Raw genomic sequence first — 17,845 nt, 5'->3', positions numbered from 1 at the left:
CTTTTTCTACAATTGAACGGATGTTGGCAATTTGATCTCTGGTTCCTCTTCCTTTTCTAAATCCAGTTTGAGCATCTGGACAGTCTCAGTTCATGTATTGTTGAAGCCTAGCTTGGAGAATTTTGAGCATTACTTTTCAAGCTTGTGAAATGAGGGCAATTGTGTGGCAGTATGAATGTTCTTTGGCATTGCCTTTCTTTGAGATGCCAATGAAAAGTGACCTATTCCAGTCCTGTGGCCACTGATGAGTTTTCCATAATTGCTGGCATAGTGAGTGCAGCACTTTCACAGCATCATCTTTTAGGATTTGAAATAGCTCAGCTGTAATTCCATCACCTCCACTAGCTGTTGGTAGTGATGCTTCCTAGGGTGCAGTTGACTTTGCATTCCAGGATATCTGGGTCTTGGGAGTGATCACACCACCATGGTTATCTGGGTCATGAAGATCTTTTTTGTATAGTTTCTGTGTATTCTTGTCACCTCTTATTAATATCTTCTGCTTCTGTTAGGTCCATACTGTTTCTGTCCTTTATTGTGCCTATCATTGCATGAAATATTCCCTTGGTATCTCTAATTTTCTTGAAGAGATCTCTAATCTGTCCCATTCTATTGTTTTCCTCTATTTCTTTTCATTGATCACTTAGGAATGTTTTCTTATGTCTGCTTGCTATTCTTTGGAACTGTGCCTTCAGATGGGTATATCTTTCCTTTTTTCCTTCACCTTTGTTTTACTTCTTTTCTCAGCGGTTTGTAATTAAATTGATAGAACAACCATGTGGGGAAGATGATACTGTCTTCATTTTACATGTTGAAATCTTAGGTTTAATGGAGTTTGGTTAATTGCTCATGGTCACACAATGAGTTCAACCCATAAACCAAGGAGCACTTGGTTATGAATCTCATTTCTGTTCATTCTGCTGTTAATGGTAGGGTTGGATAGAGACTAGGCTAGACACGGGGGGAGGGACAGGAACTGAGAAACAGAAAAACGGCTTCTCGCACAGTGTAAGCTCCATGAAGGAGCTTTTTCACCCCTTCCTTAGAGCCTGGACACATAGGCACTCAGAGGTGGCTCAGATGGTAAAGAATCTGCTTGCATTGTGGGAGACCTGGGTTTAATCCTTGGGTCTAGAAGATCCCCTGGAGAAGGGAATGGCAACCCACTCCAGTACTTTTGCCTAGAGAATCCCATGGACAGAGGAATCTGGTGGGCTACAGTTCATGGGGTCACAAAGAGTGGGACACGACTGAGCAACTAACACTTTTCTCTTACCTTTCAAATATTTTTTTGCCAAGAAAGGATGAAGGGATGAAGGGCGAGAGGGAAGAAGGGTAGAATGAAGAAGGAAAGAAGGAAGGAGGGTTGATTTTTCTAATAAGAGTTCTTGAAAATGGAATGGGATAAATCAAGATTGGGTAACTCTTATCTATGTCCCTCATAGGCCGTCCATGGTTACTTCTTGGGGATATTATAGACCAGTTCTTCCAAACTGGAATGGGCCTATTAAACACTGGCAACTCTCACTAGGATGCCATTTTCTGGTTTAGTAGACCTGGATAGAGTCTAAGATTCTGCATTTAAAGCATACTCTTGGATGATAATTAGGGTGCTCATGACCATCTGCAGACCACCTTGTATATCAAGAGTGCAGAGTATTAAGAAAGAATGTGGATGAACAGTTTTCCTTAATTTCCTTTTCTGAGTTTCCATAGTTCTAGGATTTGGGCAGGAATCAAATGAAGAAGGGGTAATAGGTGTTTACAGTCCCACTTCAAAATTCTAGGGGCAGGATTAAAGTCCGAATAGAAGAAAGTAATCTAAAAGACACATGCAAATATAGACTTGCCTTGGGAAGGATCATAAGGGAGTTACTGTACAAGCCAAGCAAAATCAAACCAATAGCAAAAGTCTGCCACAAATGAGAAAGCAGTTATGGCGTTTTTCTATTTCTTTAACATTTTGTTCTTTTCAGCTCAAAAGAAAAGACTTGAGGCCTCCAGATTTTCCTCTTAATTTCAGAATGTTGCTTTAAACCTAGGAGTCTTGTATGTGAATACAGAAAAAAAAAATCAAGGAAGTCTTAATTTTTAAGTTGAGCAAATGATACAATACTACTTTGATCAATAGAAACTAAACTTTTAAATTTATTCATTTCTTAGCATTAATTTTTTTTAAATGTCCTGCTCTTTCAGGTATAGAAAATGATACAAACATAGAGGCAAGTATAATGATGAATACCACATAAAAACACTATTTGGTTTAGAAAATCAAACCTAAAAAGCTCAATTTCCAGTGTTTGCCCTGTAACCTCTTCACACTTTTCCCTCCGTGAAAACTCTAAAATACCTTAAACTTGAAGTGTTTTGTTTTTATACATTTAAAAACATGTTTAATACTTCCTTAATATTACTTTATATCTTTAAATACTTTATATACATAATATTGAACTGCATTTTGCAAAAAAGTTTTCACCTTTGTAAGGCTTTTCTATGTTTACAAAATCTCATACATTTTTCACAGCTATGTGATATTTCCTTTAACTTCATGCACTTTTATTTGTGATAATGTTCACATTTCACAATACTTTATGTGCTTTCACAATGCTACTATTTCCAGGTTAAACATTTTGTGTATTGATACAGTTTTTATATGACCCGTGACATGGTTAAAAATCTCTGGGCCAGAATTCAAATGGATAGTAGTTCTGATCTGTAATTAAGAGTTTGGAGAAAGTTGACAACAGCTCACTAAGCTGTTTTATTGAAATTCTCATCTGTGAAATGGGTGTTTTATTACCCATTTTCTGAAAGTTATTATAAAGAGGAATTGAGATGATTGTTGCCATATTACCCTTAAATTTATAGACCCGATACCAGTGTAATTTTCTTATAAAATCAAGCCTTCTGGCAGGTCGATGGCTTTGTACAATGGATGTGCTCTTGAGATTGCGGGGTATTTAATGAGTTTTTAAACGTAATGTCTACTTTTTACTTTGATGTGTCTGGTGTGCTGACTGTTTAAAAAAATTCTGGTTTTTCTGTTTAAAAACTCTTATTTAAAAACCAACTACTTTGTTTTTCTCTTTTGGCTTCCCATTGATAAATACGGCTCTCAGGTTAGTGCCTTTACCGTTTCCGACCCTCTGGGTGGCATTTAGGGTCTTGTACCACAGTGTACCATTTAGTAAATAGCTCTGTGATGGCTTAGACGAGCCGAAGGTGCCTTGGGGACAGGTTTTTACCCAGACAAATTGAAATGGATGGTTGAACACTTACCCAATTAATTTATTAAATGTGCTCAGTCAGTCTGGGTAAATCAAAGAAATGTGCTTCCCCCTCCTCCATCGGCAGCATGAGACTGGCCTGAAGTGTATGAGATAATTACCTCAACTTTCTACTTCATCTTTGCCTATGCAGACCTAGACTAATTTTCCCCCTAGTGAACAAACTAAATTATTTTCTCCTCTGCAGAAAATCTTGAAAACTTTCAGCTTTTAGATACTACTCTATTGTGCTTTCTACTATAATTTAACCTTTTGTTTCTGTTTTTTTTTTTTTAAACTGGGGCATCTTTGATTTCCAGTTATATAACAATTGAATGATATATTTGTCCCCTTTCATTCATAAGAGAGCTGATGTTTAAAGTAGATTCTCTATAATGTAGGTTTTTTTTTTTTTTTTTTTAATTATACTAAGGGAGAAATCCTGGACATTTGTTTTACAGATGGCAGCTGAATGGAAGCGATATTGATTTGAGTATGGAGTATCGTTATAAGCTGATAAGAGGAAATCTTGTGGTTATTAACCCCAACAGAAATTGGGATACAGGAAATTATCAATGCTTTGCCACAAATTCAGTCGGGACAATTGTCAGCAGAGAAGCTAAGCTCCAGTTTGCCTGTAAGTGTATGTTTACACATGTAACAAATCCAACATTTAAAAACATATAACTGACTTTGTGTGGTCATTTTGGATTTCAGAAACAGTATGAGGATTTTTATTAATTAAGGAAATAGGCTGAGAAATTAATTCAATGTTTTTTATCTCTATATACTGTACAAAGCAGAGTTTAAAGTGTGTGTGTGTGTGTATGAATGTGGTGTGTGTGTGCATGCCTGTTTTCTGTTTGACTGTTTTGTAAGGATTCTGCTTAAGGGAGGAAAAATAATCTAGTTAAGGATGTGTTTACTCATTAGTTACTCTGTGCTTTGTACTATGTTAGAACTAAAAAGAGTATGAACAAATTGTCAGTCACGACCTTTGCTCTGGCAGAACATTGAAATTAGAAAATTACATCTAACAAATCTGAAAATATAAAGGAACAAAGACAGTGAGAAAGAAAAGAATGTAACATATCTTTGACCTCCATGGCAGTTTTGGCCAGCTCACGATGACCTTCAGTGCAACCCCCATGAGGTCTGGCTCTGGAGACAAAGTCTGTACCATGTTAATTGGACCAGGGTGAACCCATGTCCCATCCTGAGGAAATCACATGCTCTTTAGCTGGGAATTTAGAATTGAGACCAGAGACCTAATTTAGTCTTTATCTTCCTGATGCATATTTAGACCATTTTCTACTTTTTCTTTCTTTTTACTAGTCTGTCTTCCTTTGTTTTTGCCATGTTTCGTATATAATGCATATCATCATTACCTTGGTTCTGAGATTTCTTTTAGTTCTTTACACCTCAGTTATTCCGAAATTAGAATGCAGATGTTCTAATAATGTGGTAGTAGTCTTCCCCCACTGCCACAAGCCATTAATAAATTGATGATGTGTCATTTAATGCATGGCTTATTCTTTTGCTTTCTGTTTTTATAATGGCAGTGGTTGGTTTTATTCCTGCCATTATATTCTGTGTGTTCTTTTTTTCATACTTCTTGCTCTTTCACTTCTTTCATTTTCAGTTTTTTTCTCTCTTTGAATATATATATATATATATATATATATATATATATATATTTTTTTTTTTTTTTACCTGTATCTTCCCTGGGTATTTTGATAGCTTTCAGGAGACCCTGCTTCAATTCTTGGGTCAGCAAAATCCTCTGAAGAGGGGATAGGCTACCCACTCCAGTATTCTTCAGCTTCCCTGGTGGCTTAGTTGGTAGAGAATCCACCCACAATGCGGGAGACCTGGGTTTGATCCCTGGGTTGGGAAGATCCCCTGGAGGAGGGCATGGCAACCCACTCCAGTGATCTTGTCTGGAGAATCACCATGTACAGAGGAGCCTGGCAGGCTGTAGTCCATGGGGTTGCAAATAGTTGAACACTGAGTTATTAAACACAGCATAGCATATGTATATATACATACATACATATATGTGTATATACATACATACATATATATATACACGTATATATATTTAATTTTCCAGCATGTAGCTTCGTTTAGATCTCTTAATTTGCTTTGCTTAGAACTTGAAAATTTATTTTGTTATACTTACACATCCCATAAAGAATTTAGGAAATTTTTGTGTCTCTATTTGTTTTATGTTTGATTTATTTATATTCTTAAAAGGGTAGAAAGGGATTATTTTTGTCTTATTTCTTGAAATACTTTTTATTTCAGGTTGTTCTTTCCTATGAATTTCTGTTTCTGATTTATTGAAGTCACATCTGTTTGCTTGTATTATTCTGAAGATACAGTCAGTCCTCTAAAATGCCATTTTGGCTCTTACAGGCAGTCTTTCTTCCTACTTCCATTTGGTCCTCCCATTTTTATGCTTAAAACTTTTAATAGGTTAGAAAGCAAATTTTGTCCAAAGTCAGCCTTTATACACACATGTCAGTTGATTACTCTGAATTTGCAGAGGTCAGATGCACTTCTCTGATCTACAGGGGAAGGTGCAGTTTCCAGTCTTAATTTTGTATTGCCAGGAGTCTTTCACAAAATACATTATTTCTTCTAACTGTATTTAAGTAGGGTCTTCCTTGGTAGCTCAGCTGGTAAAGAATCCGCCTGTAATACAGGAGACTCCCGTTTGATTCCTGGGTCAAGAAGATCCGCTGGAGAAGGAATAGCCTATCCACTCCAGTATTTTTGGGCTTCCCTGGTGGCTCAGCTGGTAAAGAATCAGCCTGCAATGTGGGAGACCTGGGTCCATTCCCTGGGTTGGGTAGATTCCCTTGAGAACGGAACAGCTACCCACTCCAGTATTCCGTCCTGGAGGATTCCATGGACTATCCCTGGGGTCACAAAAGAGACACTGAGTGACTTTCACATATTTAAGTATATTTCTTAATGCATATAGAAATACTGGAGTATATTTTTACTGCATGCTATACTTTTCTAATATCTGAAAAAGTATTATTAACTTACAAGTTTTTCCTTAGTCTTTTCTTCCAATATCTGACAAAGTATCATTTACTTACAAGTTTTTCCTCAGTCTATTCTTCCTGGAGAATGTAACTTGTTTGGAAATACTTCTGAAAATATATCATGCCTCTTGAAGTCTGCCCCTACTTCATGGCCAGTAATTTATAGGCAAAGTGGGATAAAGTTGTTGATCCTGGGATTTTATTTTACCCCAGTTAGAAGCTAATAAGCTAGCCTGTTGCTCTTTTATGGATGCTACCAGAAGACATGATTTCCTGGGTCAGTAACAGAGAGGTTTATTACTCACCACATAGCAAGCTCCGTGCTTCAATTCCCCTTGCCCCCAGGTCCCACAGAGGTGATAGGATTTAGCCAGGATGGATGCTGCATTCTAGGAGGAGCATTAAGATTAGGGAATCCACCTCTTTTATAGCAAGCAGTAAGCAAGCCTGCTTTTCCTAGAGGGAGAGCTTGTCTTATCCCTCCTGGTTGCTCTCTGAAAATATATTCATGAGAAATGGGCCTGGTAAAGAATGATTAGGCCTTTCATTCTTGGCAAACCCAGAAAATCTTAAAAGGAAGCAAGAGCACATGGAGTGGATTGCTTATCCCAACTAAGTTTTTCTATTTTTCACTTGGTACTACTGTCCTTGAGTTTCTCTTTTGGGTGCATCCCGTCAGGATAAGTGTGGGGAGTAAGGTACAGAATACCTTCCTACTTCTGTTGTGATTTCTTGCTTTCATAAAGAAAACCCAGAATGTAGCATTTAGTCCATTGGGTTTCCCTGCAGTTTATCCTCATCTGCCTCATGAGTTTTATTTTCTCATGTGCTTGGCATGTGATTGCTTTTGTGGTTTTTGACATACAGTGATATTCTTTAGTCTTGTTTGCTTTGTAATTTTTTTTGATGGTTTCACATGTGGTTTTTGGAAATTATGAAGAGCAATATTGGGTATTCTTAGCCCATGCCTAGTTGAGCTAAGAAGATAAAAATGAAAAAATTTTTTTTTTAATTTCTCAACCTAAGGTACAGGCTGAGATACAGGTTTCTGGTAAAGAAGCCAAAGAAGGTGGCAAAAAGTGGAAAGTATTTAATACATCAGAGTTCCAAGTTACAAGGCATTAGAAAGCATTGCTTTCACTTGGAGGCCTTGAAGGGATGTAATACATGGACTCAAAGAAGGGGTTAATAAGGAGACTTGTATTCCTCCAAGTATATCCTTCTAGGTGCTCATGACTACAGGGGAGCCGTGACTGGTTTTGTCACAGGTAAACAATTAATGAAGTGTTGTTGTTGAAAAATGTTCTAATTGTTCTATGTTTGCAAACTTAGTAATACTTCTTTGTTTCTGTCAGCCATGGAAAAATACATTCAAAATGTTCTTTGTGGAGAAATGAATAAATAACATCTTCAATGTACCACTTTTAACACTGATGAAAATGCAATGAAATTTTATCTTACTGTTCAAGATGCTTAAAAATAGTATTTATAATTAAATGAAGGTGAAAAGCTCATTCATAGTTTAAGCTGTCTGCTTTCTGTAAGCATTCTTTATCCCTTTTAACAGATGCTTTGTGGAATAATCACAAAATTTAGAGAGGGGAAAAATACATGAAGTAATGCAGTGTTTGAATTGTAGACATTTTCTTAGTGATTTGCTGTTATGTTGCATGTGTGTGATTTTTGAAGCCTTTAAAATGTGTTTCCAGGTGTTTTTGACAGAATTTGAATTCCAACCACAAAATGTTAGGACAGTACCTCCAAAACTACAAATATCTTTGCTTTGTTGACAATTAGTTTTACTTCTCTTACTCTTGAATTTCCTGACATTCTTTATTAAAATGTTTTCATTTTACCTATTTTAAGGTGCAATACATTTTAATCATGAATTATATTAGACATGAAAATGGTATGGAGAAAAGTATAAAGAATGCCTGTGTAGCTACCACTTATCTTAAGATTTAAAAATTCAGAGTACAATTAAACTTACCTGGTAACTCACCTTGATGACATTTCCTTCTCTCTTAAGCTTCCTCTGAATAGGTGGTCACTGTTCTGAATTATATGGTGTTTTTTTTTTTATTGTTTGAATAAATATGTATGTGTTTCTAAGCAACAGATAAAATTTTTACCTTTTTAATTTCTAAACTTTTATGTAATGACATCAAGCAGCATTCTTATATCTACACTACTTTTCACATGAGCATTATATTTGTGAATATCTGTTGATATTTGTCAACATTTGTTATTGTTCTGTATTTTAAATTGTGCAAATCTATTGAATACAAAATTGTATTTCACTTTTCAGTTTCCATTTTTATTTTTTAAATAAAATGTGATTTTGGTTTTAATTTGCATTTCTATCTCAGGGACGGGGGAGCCTGGTGGGCTGACGTCTATGGGGTCACACAGAGTCGGACACGACTGAAGTGACTTAGCAGTAGCAGCAAGTTCATTTTCAGATATTTGTTGACCACGTTTATGTTTCTGTTATCTAGATACTTTTTCACTGTATGGTAGTCTTTTTTGTTTTTAAACTTAAGAGTTCTTTGTATAGTTTGGATTAATCCTTTGCCAGTTATATATGTTTCTCCATTTTAGTGGCTAGGTTTTTTATTTTTCCTTGATGCTGTCAAATGATGAGCAGATGTTCTTAATTTTACATTAAAGTATTGATTTTTTTTTATAGCTCATGTTCTCTCATGAATCGTTTAAATTTTTTTTCTTCCTTACCATGAAATGGTAAAAACATTTTCTTAAATGTACTTATAAACGTTTAATATTCTCCTCTTTGCATTTAAGTCTTTAATTACCTAGAATTGGTTTTGTATATCTTGTGAAGTAGATTTACTTGTTTATTTTATTTCAGAGGGGAATCAACTCTACGTGCTCAGTTGATGGCAATTCTTAACCAACTGTAAAGCAATGTGTGGTCATGTCTCTGGCTTTTTTGGAATTTTGTGTCTGGAAAATCGTATTATTTGAAAATAGTGTGAGTTTTTGGCTCCTTTTATAGCTTTTATATGAGCGCACTTTCTCTCACCCAGTACAGTGTTGAATAGGTATATTGAGCATGAATATCCCTGTCTTGCTCTTGATTTTCAAGAGTGAATAAGGTTAACATTTCACCATTTGGTATGATGGTTACTCTAGATTTCATAGGTACTCTTTTATCAAGTTAAGGCAGTTCTTCTCTGTTAGTTTTTAATCAGGAATTCTTTATTATTGTAAATGCTTTTCCTACATTTACTGAGATAGTCATTCTGTTTTTCTCCTTTAACCTGTTAATACAGTGAACCATTTTTAGTATTAACCAACCTTCTAGTCCTGGGTTAGTTTCAGATTGGCTTTTATGTTTTTTAATACTTGGATGTTATTATCTGTAAGTATTTTGTTTAGTATTTTGCACATATATCAATATAGGAGATTTTCTTTCCTTCTCTCATACTGTACTTTTTTGGCTTCAGTATCAAAGTCATTTGTCTCTATAAATGAATAGACGATTACTTCTTATTTTATATTCCCTATAAGATTTTAAAAATATTGGAATTATCTACTTCTTGAATAAAAAGTAAAACATACAAATAAAACTAACTGGGCCTGGAGCTCTTATTCAGGAAATATTTTAACTATTGATGAAATCATTTGAATAGTTGTAGGACCAGCATACTATCTCTTTCTTTGTGGTATGTTGTGTTTTTTCTTCTAGGAATTATATCCATTTGGTTTTTGTTTTCTAATGAATTGCCCAAAAGTTGTTTCGAAGCATCTTCTCAATCTTCTTGTTTGTGCTTTATCAATAGATACATTCCCTATTTCATTCTAAGTATTATTTTAGTATCTTACCTTTCAGAATTTAATGTTATTCCTTGCTTTTGAATTTTTATACTATATTTCATTCATTTCACTCAATTTTTTACTGTTCTTTCCAACTTCTTGGATTATTTGACTGTTCTTTTCTTAATCCCTTAAATTGTGTAGTTAACTCCTTACATTCCTACCTTTCTTCTGTTCTAATTTAAATATGTATGACTTTAACTTTTCTCAAAAGCACAGCTTTAGCTGTAAACCAGTGTTCTGACTTGTAGCATATTTATTGGTTCAGTTTTATGGCTTCTCTGGTGGCTCAGACAGCAAAGAATCTGCCTACAATGTGTGATACCTGGATTCAATCCATGGGTTAGAAGGATCCCCTGGAGAAGGGAATGGCAACCCACTCCAGTATTCTTGCCATGAACAGAGGTGCCTGGGGAGCTACAGTCTCTGGGGTTACAAAGAGTTGGACATGACTGAGCAACTAACACTTTTCACACTGTCTATAAATTTTATGATTTCATTATTACTTTCTCTTGGATCCATGAATTGTCAGATGTGTGTTTTAAAATTTCCAAACATATGGAATTTTTCTAGTCATCTTTGGTTACTGATTTCTAACCTAGTGGCCTATTGACAAGAGAAGTGTCTTCCTTATGTTCTTTGAGTTAAAGTCCGCAATTGTATTCAAATCATATATATCATTAATGATGCTTTATCTAATTAATCTATCAGTTTCTCTCACAGTGATGGTAGATTTCTGTTTATCCTGATATTTCTGATTATTTTGCTTTTTTTAATTAATAAATTATTGATGTATGAAAGTTTAGAATGGGTATATTTTTGGTCAGTATGAGGTGACCCACTATCTCTAATAAAGCATTTAATAGATAAGTGGTGACCCACTTATCTCTAATAAGGCATTTGCCTTATAGTTTAAATATTAACATATTAATACAGAAATGTTAATATTTGTGTTCTTTCCTTGGACTGATTGAGAGTTTATTTTTCCTTCAGTAACATCAAATGTTATATACTCTACTTATTTTCTTATAATAATCACCCTAGAAAATTTACTAGACATATTTAACAAATTCTAAACTTAATGTCTCCAACAATAGAAAAATTTCCAATATTTTAAACTGTATTTCCCTCCTCCTGGATGTTATATTAATATTATTGTTGTCCAGTAGTTTAGTCAAAATTTTTAACACCATTAATTAGATATTATTGCTACTGTTCCTTTTATTTTCTAGTTTTTCTTTTATATCTGAAATAATATAAGTCTATGCAAACTTCTACATAGTTTGGGAGTTTCCTGCTTGTTTTCAAGGAAAATGTTAGACTTCTGCTCACATCCTTTTTATTTCTCCTTTCCTAGAGAGAACAACTTTCAACTTTTTGATTGGCTCTTATTTACTTTCAACTTTTTGATTGGCTCTTGAAATAATTTGCTTATTTGCTACCTCTTGATTTTTTCAATTTTAAGTATTACTGTTGACCATCAAATTTGGTAGCTGATGCTTTAATGCTTTCATACCACTACCTTGCCACCACAGAAATGTAAGGTTGCCTTTCTATGAGGTTTATGAAAATAACAGCATTTTTAAATGCATAGCTTGTACAAAAACACAAAAATTAAAAATAGGGAAATCCACATTATATTCCATTCACTGTACTTTGATTGGATAGAGTGATGACAAGCCCATTCTTCAACCTAATCCCCATTCAAACCTCCACAGAGAATAAACATTTCACCTGCCTCAAGTTTCCAGTGATTAACATTTGAACATGTATTAATTCAGGGCATTTTATTACAGGCGTTTATTGGGTCAGAATTTGAATTAGGTCAATATTCAGTGTTTATATTACTCTGAATTTATAAATGATATTCAGAGCTGACTTTTATAGCACACTATAATTATGATTGTTTTTCCTTCCATGCATAATTATTTTCCTTCAAATTAGTAATCTTACTTTTTAATTTTCCATTTTGCTATGGTCTTATATTTATGTCTGGAGAAGGAAATGGAAACCCACTCCAGTATTCTTGCTTGGAAAATCCCATGGACTCGGGAACCTGGCAGGCTACAGTCCATAGGGTCACAAGAGTTGGACATGACTTAGAGACTAGAGAGAGAGAGAGACTTACATCAGCCAAAATTTTGACCAGTTTTCTGAATCTCTTCTCAAATTTTTGAGAGGTGTCCAGTATTCTATTTTACCTTCTTGGAGAAATCTTTTTTTGGAGGTTTCAGGGTGCTCCCATTTGGATTTGGTTTTCCTGCACATTAGGGGCAAGGCTGTATTTCCAGGATCTTCCTTCCGCTATAATCCTGTTCTTGGTGTTCAGTGTCTAAGAGCACCATGTCCTCAAGTTTCTCAAGAAAGGATGAAGGATAGCTGTGATTGTTCTGGAGTGTATGTTCTAAAAGTTATTATACTGACATGCTTGGTTGAGAGACAGTCCAAACGCCCCCTTGGATGATGAAAGGCTCCATTGGCATTTGGAAGCCTGATGGGAGAAGAGGCCTAAGAGACTGCAGCATCCAGTGTGTGTACATATATATTTCCTTAAGCCGCCTGTTTCCTCACAAGATCCTCTATAAAATCTGCCGAGTGACCTGTTGGCATCCTATGTTTTACCGTCTCTAGAGAGTTAAGCCTCCTCTGACCTGATGTGGAGTGATATGTAGGTGGGACAGGGAAGCTGAGTACCTAGCAATTGCTTAAAATTCCAACTTTACTACTTTCTCCCATTCCTTTCCTCACTGTAAGTTTAAAGACATCTTTCTCTGTTATGTCGAACCCTCAACACCATCACTTCTACTTTCTAGTTTCCAAAATTTTATTGCACTTTGCTCTATTACTTGTTTTTGTTGAGTTTATACCTTCAAAAAATATCTTTACTGCACTTACGTCTTACGTTGGGGAATCTCTCAGAGGAATGGAGAAAGTACAGATGTGTGTGTTTTCCCTAGGAGACTTATTCTTATTTCATATTAGTTTTTTTTTTTTAGATTTACCCGCATTTATCATTTCCTTTGTGCACCATCATTCATGCATCTATGACTTTTTATTTTCTAGAAGTTCATTTTGTGAGTTTCCATTGATGGTCAGTACTCTTTTGTTTTTCTTCTCTTCCCTCTTTTGGTCTTCAGAGAGTGTGTTACTTGCCCTTATTCTTCCAAAAATAATTCTGCTATAAAATGTAATTTTAAAGGTGCAGAGACTGGAGCCAGGCTGTGTGGATTCAAATCCTTCCTCTTAGCGGCCATGTAACTTTGGACAAATATTGAACCTATTTTTCCAACTTTTCAACTGTAAATCAAAGATAACAGTAGAATTTACTTCATCAGGTGTGAGGGTTAAACGAGCTACAATATTGTTAAGCATCTGGAGCAGTGCCTGGCACACAGTGCCTGCTGTTCAAAGATAAGCTATTATCATATTTAGACAATTCTAGGTTATGATTCCCAGATCTTGAAATACATGTCTTATGGTAACTGATGATTTCATAGCTGTTATCTCTTCCAGTTTTGTCTGCTTCTTACTCCTTTTGGTTTTCCTTTATAAGTGTATATTGAAATTTCTCATTTCACCATGTCTGTTAACCTGTCTTTCATGTTTTCTATCTCTGCTTACTTAGTTCTTATCTTCAGTTCACTAATCTTTGTTCTCTGCCTAATTTACTATTAAACTGTCCTTTGAGTTTTAATTTCAGTGGTTATGTTTTTCTTGTCTAGACTTTCTGTCTGATTGTTTTCCATAGGTTTCTGTTCTCTCCTTAGAGCATCCTGTTTTTTCTGAGGATTTGACACCCATCTTCATTTTTTTATTACTTCAATTGTTTAAAGTTCATTTAGGTGTTCTTTCATTATATTGTTCTGTAAGCTCAGGATATCATTGATGTTAACCTGTGATTTGTTGATCTGTTCACTCTCATTTGTAGAACATATTACCATTTTTGTAATGTTTGATGTGAATCTGATCTTTAGGAGAATTTCCCCTCCCATGTCAACATGAGATTGTTCTTAACCTTGGTTGAAGAAGTGTCCATACCCAACAGCTTTTGTGGGTTTCCCCAGGAACCAGGGATATAACCAGCCTGGAGACTGTATTATGTTAATGTATTGGCTCAATGTAGCCTACCATCTATAGTCACTTTTTCTTATCACTCACCTGTAAAAATGAATTTGTAGATACTGCAGCATCACTTTTAGGAAAAGTAGGGTTGGCGGGTTCCTGCAAACCTTGGGCCGTATGGTTTTCATTCACCATTCAATACATAACCTTGTTTTATGGATATTTCTGTTTAAAGGCATCTTATGTAATAAACATTGTTGGTTTGCTAACATTAACCTCATGGTCAGGAACCCTGTAACTCAAGCCTGAACAAAACTCTCCTAACATGGGTTTTTCTTCATAAGACCAGCACGGCCTCCTTGTGCTTGAGATTAGATAACGTTTCAGCATTATGCTTTAGTTCCAATTTAAAAAGCAGAGTCAACAGAAAGCACAAAGATGCCAAAAAAAAAAAAAAAAAGGCATTAAGTGTGTAGGAAAAAGGACCCTTTTTTACAGTTAGAGTAAAGAAGGTAAACTGAAGCAAGGCAGAAAGCATTGCTGCCTTCCACCTCAGCTGGAAACGTGCACCTGGAGTGATTCAGATTTTTCACCACTTTGAGCATATCTGAGAGTGACCACAAAAGTGCACAAATACTGATTAAGGCTTTACAAATACATTTTAGGGAGCAGGTGAATTCACAAATATGAAATCCACAAATGAGGGTCTATTATATGTAAAATGCATATGAAACCCTGAATCATGTGAGATATATGCCCCCAATCATGAATTCTTCATTGAAGTAGCCGCTCCCTCCAAGTCTCCCACCTCACTGCAACCTCACTCCAAAAAGTAAATGAAGGATAGACTAACTCCCTAGCCTTCTCTCTAAGTTTGTGGGTGGGTTTACGCATGAGTGCAGCCCTTAAAGCACGAATGTGTGTTCAGCTGCTCAGTTGTGTCCAATTCTCTGCAATCCCATGAACTGTAGCCCATCAGGCTTTGCTGTCCATGGAATTTCCCAGGCAAGAATCCTGGTGAGGGTTGCTATTTCCTCCTGAAGGAGGTTTTCCTGACCCAGGGATAAAACTTGCATCTCCTGCATTGACAGGCATATTCTTTACCACTGAGCCACCTTGGAAACCCAGCTATGTCTGAAAGGACTCCTTTTCAAATATCCAGCTCCTGAGCCCAGGACCTCCTCATCTCCTGTTTCCTCAAGGGCAATTAAACCTACGCTATCAGATTGCCCAGACTGATCTCCCATTCCCCACACCTTTCTGCTGCCCTGGCTGTCACAGCCTAGGCTCTAGAATTAATCATTCTGCTTTGCAGCTTACTTTGTTTGCTCAGCTTTACATTCTACTAAATTTTTGTTGTATTTTAACCAGCATTGCAAAGCAATTTTTGGAACTCAAAATCTCCTACCATTTTTTTGTGCTTCTTTATATTTCTATTCAGTTGGATTACTTAGGAAGATAATGTTCATGAGTGAAGCCATCTTTGTGTAAGCATTAAGGATAGTGAGATCTGGAATGGATCAGAGCCACGACATGCTCTTCCTATAGGGATGCTCACTGTGCAGCCATCCAGTCTTTTGTAAATAATGGATTCTGGGTTATTCTGAAAAGCGATCAGATTTTCACTCATTTGCTATTAATGAGTGAAATAATGAATGAAATAATGAATGAACTATTCATGATTTCATGAGTGAATTAATGAGTGAAATAATGAGTGAGAAATGCAGAAACAGTGTTACTGTTGGGGTGCAGCCCACAGGTCTACAAATCCTGTGTTTGCCCAGATTCAAGACCCAAGAAAGAGCCCGGAGTCAGTGACAGAGACATCAGTAGTTTACTGGATGGGGAATCTGACATGTCTGAAACAAAGTCCTGAAGTGATACCCCGCAATCTTCTGCAGAAGGCAGGCAGGACTTGGTGGGAGTCTTTACTCCTGGGGAGAAGAGGAGATTGCCAGTTAGAGGGGAAATTGATGCCAGGTTGGCTTTTCGGTCACCAGGGAGACTAGCATAAGAGCAAGCCCCTCACCACTTCTTTGATAAATACAATCTCTAGCTGGGGCCTGGGCCAGAAAGGTCAGTCAGGAAGATGTAGGAGAATCAGGTACTGGTTGAGCTGGGTCTGTACAGAGAGCAGGAGAATAGCCTGACCATACAGTTACCAAAGCTGATCACTTTTCAGAATAACCCAGAATCCATTATTTACATACAGTGTTTTGACCTTTTACATATTAGAGACTAAGTTTAATTTTTACGAAAACACTGCATGGGTCAACCCTATCTGCAGCAGACAAGTGAAAGTCAAATATAGCCCAGGGGTTGTCATTAATGACTTCCAACCTAGATGTTGAGAACAGATGCTCTCAACACATAAAAAATGTTACACTAGATTATGAAATGTTCTTACCTCTGTCTCTTAAGAAGATATTTAAGAGCTCATTTCTTCAGCCCAAAGCTTCTTTTTTCCTTTTTTATTCCCTTTTAACTTCTGTCCATTTGCAATCTTTGTATAAAACATAAATTGACTATATTTCGACTACAAAAGTTTACTTCTTCCTCTTTAAAAACACATAGAGACTTAGAAAACTAAATGTGGAGAAAGATTAAAGAAGTGCAAAAATTTTGAAGGATGAATCCCAGAGTGGCTGGCGGTATCTGAAAAGAAAAATTACTAAAGACTAATTAGCTAAAATTGTTCTGTTATAATTAGTAGGAGCTTAGTTTGCTGTGAGTTACAGGCAGTGCTATTTCTCGTAACTAAAAGTGAAGCTAAAAAAATAAATTTCATCTTTGAACATAAAGACTTTGATGAAGTTCAAAGCTACTTTGCTCTGATGGTTTAACAACAAGTTAAATTTCTTTTAAAAGGCTGTAACTTTATCAGTAGTCTGTTCATTCTCTCTGAATTTGAAAAGCAAGTGTTTTAGTCAAACACAATACATTTCAACCTAGTCACACAGGAAGGTTGTGAGCTTTAAAACTAAGATTCTGTTAAAGTCAGTGTTTTTTCAGTAACTTCTCAGTCTATGTATTTTATGTTTTTCCATGTAAATGGAATATATTTGTTGTTTGCCTTTGAATCATGAAAGGTTTTAGTTTATAAAATAACTGCTGATATCTTAGGACATTTATGAAAATATTATTTCACTTCTACATTTTGGGGCCAAAGCTAGTTGGAAGATTGCGCTGACAAGTGTCTTAATCTAAGTTTCCACTGGATTTGCTGTGTTTACAATTCAGTTCTCTTGTTTTTGAGGAGCTTAATGTGAAAATGTTTACCACTATACCACCAACACAGGAAAGCTACCACAAACCTAGACAGTGTGTTGAAAAGCAGAGACGTTAATCTGCCAACAAAGGTCCATATAATCCAGGCCATAGTCTATCCAGTGGTCATGTATGGTTGTGAGAGCTGGGAAGGTAGAGCACCGAAGAACTGATCCCTTCAAACTGTGATGCTGGAGAAGACTGCTGAGAGTTCCTTGCACAGCAAGGAGATTGAACCTGTCAATCTTAAAGGAAATCAACCCTGAATACTCATTTGAAGGACTTATGCTGAAGCGGAAGATCTGATATTTTGGTCACCTGATGTATTCTTGTCTTAAGAACCCCATGAACAGTATGAAA

At 36.0% G+C, this 17,845-nt stretch overlaps 1 protein-coding gene across 6 annotated transcripts in view; it reads left to right on the top strand.

Moving 5' to 3' along the window:
• The window catches only part of CNTN3 (contactin 3), a 399,245-nt gene that overhangs the window by 143,911 nt on the left and 237,489 nt on the right, over positions 1 to 17,845 (top strand). For all 6 annotated transcript variants that reach the window (XM_027522607.1, XM_027522610.1, XM_027522611.1 and 3 more), the window contains one exon: positions 3,725 to 3,900. In XM_027522607.1, coding sequence (XP_027378408.1) covers positions 3,725 to 3,900 — 176 coding nt within the window. The remainder of the gene's footprint in view (positions 1 to 3,724; positions 3,901 to 17,845) is intronic.

The sequence above is a fragment of the Bos indicus x Bos taurus genome, chromosome 22 (genome assembly GCF_003369695.1).
Source record: "Bos indicus x Bos taurus breed Angus x Brahman F1 hybrid chromosome 22, Bos_hybrid_MaternalHap_v2.0, whole genome shotgun sequence".
Classification (NCBI taxonomy): domain Eukaryota; kingdom Metazoa; phylum Chordata; class Mammalia; order Artiodactyla; family Bovidae; genus Bos; species Bos indicus x Bos taurus.
This window is presented reverse-complemented; position numbering and strand designations above follow the sequence as displayed.